General features: G+C 64.3%; 1 protein-coding gene across 1 annotated transcript in view; it reads right to left on the reverse strand.

The window, feature by feature from the left end:
* The window catches only part of Kat2a (lysine acetyltransferase 2A), a 4,770-nt gene extending 2,763 nt beyond the window's left edge, over nucleotides 1-2,007 (reverse strand). Inside the window, exons 1-8 of the mRNA XM_010635555.1 lie at nucleotides 1,944-2,007; nucleotides 1,676-1,821; nucleotides 1,503-1,592; nucleotides 1,181-1,362; nucleotides 914-1,105; nucleotides 464-570; nucleotides 260-370; nucleotides 5-180 (exon numbers count right to left, since the gene is read on the reverse strand). Coding sequence (XP_010633857.1) covers nucleotides 5-180; nucleotides 260-370; nucleotides 464-570; nucleotides 914-1,105; nucleotides 1,181-1,362; nucleotides 1,503-1,592; nucleotides 1,676-1,821; nucleotides 1,944-2,007 — 1,068 coding nt within the window. The remainder of the gene's footprint in view (nucleotides 1-4; nucleotides 181-259; nucleotides 371-463; nucleotides 571-913; nucleotides 1,106-1,180; nucleotides 1,363-1,502; nucleotides 1,593-1,675; nucleotides 1,822-1,943) is intronic.
* Nucleotides 2,008-2,010: the final 3 nt, after the last annotated feature.

Genomic DNA, 2,010 nt, shown 5'->3' on the forward strand with positions numbered 1-2,010 from the left:
CCGCACCCGTCCGGGGCCCCGCCCCGTCACAAGCCCCGCCCACCTCGGGGCCCAGCATGGCTGCGGGGTCCGTGATGGTCAGCATGACCTCGTTGACCAGCTCCATGGGGATATCGCCCATCACACGCAGCCGCTTGGCGTCCTCCAGGGTCAGGTTCTCTGGCAGCTTCCTCTTTTCACCTGCGGGAGGGCAGGGAGGTCACTGCCCACGGCAAAAGGCTGAAGGGGAGGGAGGTCAGAAGTCGGGTCAAGTGCCCACCTGGTATGGGCTCCGCCCCCGTGGCATCCAGACTCAGGGAGCTGTTGCTGCCCCCTCCCATGCTGGAGCTGAAGATCGGGGTGCTGGGAACCACCGCAGCGCTGACTGCGGCTGAGGGACAGAGAGAGTGTCAGGGACGGGCAGGAAGGTGACCCAGGCCCTCCCGGCCCCAGCTGAATCCCTGGAGCCTGCAGCACCACCCACCTGGCCGGGGCACCAGCTGTGTCCCCTCCGAGGGCGGCATGGTGAAGCCTGACTCCCAGATGGGAGAGTTGGCCCCATAGATCTCCTCCTCGAGCATGGACAGGAACCTGAGGGCAGCACAGACGGCCCTGCCACTCCGGCCCGCAGCCTCTCACTGAAGCCCATTCTCGGGCTGGGAAGTGGACACAGGAGGCAGTGCTGCCCGCCGGAAGCCCTGGCCATGTGCCTTCTCTAACCAGAGGCGAGAAAACAGACTGGCCCAGGGCAGGCAGGCAAAGGGAGTCGGGCTCTGGGCGGAAGGAAGCCTCTGGTCTGGGGCCAGGCGCCGCTTGGTGGGAATGGTGTCGCTTCCAGCGTAAGCTCTGGTTTCTTGGGGTGCTAGGAAAAGGGACAGCCGCGAGGATGTGCGGTGGGGCCAGCAAAGGGCCAGCAGGCTGGAAGGAGCCTTACTTGGGGAAGTGGGTGAGGATGAGGGTCCTCTTCTCGGGCACCAGCTTGTCCTTCTCCACTCGGAACTTTTCCAGCAGCTGCCGGCGGGTCACGGTGAAAATGGACCGCAGCAGGCTACGCCCGAAAACGTGGGTGGTCTCATAGCGAGGGAGGCTGTCACAGCTTTGGGGCACGTGGCAGTAACAGAGCCACCTGGGGGCAGGGGCGGCAGGTGAGGGGGCGTTGCAAAGCCAGGGGGGCTGCTGGCCTTGGGCATGCTGGGCCCACCTGGTGTAGTTGACCTTATAGGTGGCCACGTCCTCAGACTGGGACCGCTGACGGAACTGAGCGGGCGTCTCCAGCTTCCAGTAGTTGAGACAGAGCAGGAACATCTTAGAGAGCTCGAACATGGTCTGGCGCTCCCGGGGCGCCAGGTGGCTGAACTTGTACTGCACGAAGTTGAGCACACCCTGGGAGAGGACAGACCGTAAGGAGCCGAGTGAGCAGCCAGCAGGAGGTGGGCACAGAACACACCCGTTGCCCTTCTGTGAACCTTGCCAGCTCCCAGCATGAGGACCCAGGGGAACAGGAGCTCCTTTCCCCGTCCCACCTGCTCAATGTTCGGCTTCTCGAATGGGGGGCTGCCCAGGGACCCCTCCACCACGGGCCGGGTCATCTGCAAGATGCATTTCCGAAGGAGCTGGAGGACAGGGGCAGCAGAGCTCAGAGCTGCAGAGCCCCCGAATAGCACGCAATGCACCCCTCTGCTCCCGGCAAGCTCACCTTGAAGAGGTAGAAATACACCTGCTTGGTGTCCGTGTCCTCCTCCTTGTGCACCGACATGAACAGGTTCTCCACGTCCACCACCATACCCAGCAGCCGGTTGATCTCATCCTCCGACACGTTCTCCAGGTGAGACACGTGGTCAGCTGCCACGGAGACAGGTGGGGACAGGTGGCAGAGTTGGGAAGGCTGGAGAGGCCTCCCAGCAGCTGCCCGCATCCGCTAAGGTCTGGATTCGCTGGGAGCCCCAAGCCCTGCCCGCGCCTACCCAGGGGGTGCTCGCAGCTGCGGCACAGCTCGCCCAGGTTGGCAGCCGGCTGCTGCAGGTCCATGCG

The sequence above is a fragment of the Fukomys damarensis genome, unplaced genomic scaffold (assembly GCF_012274545.1).
Source record: "Fukomys damarensis isolate Sample0158 unplaced genomic scaffold, DMR_v1.0_HiC HiC_scaffold_13, whole genome shotgun sequence".
Taxonomy (NCBI): domain Eukaryota; kingdom Metazoa; phylum Chordata; class Mammalia; order Rodentia; family Bathyergidae; genus Fukomys; species Fukomys damarensis.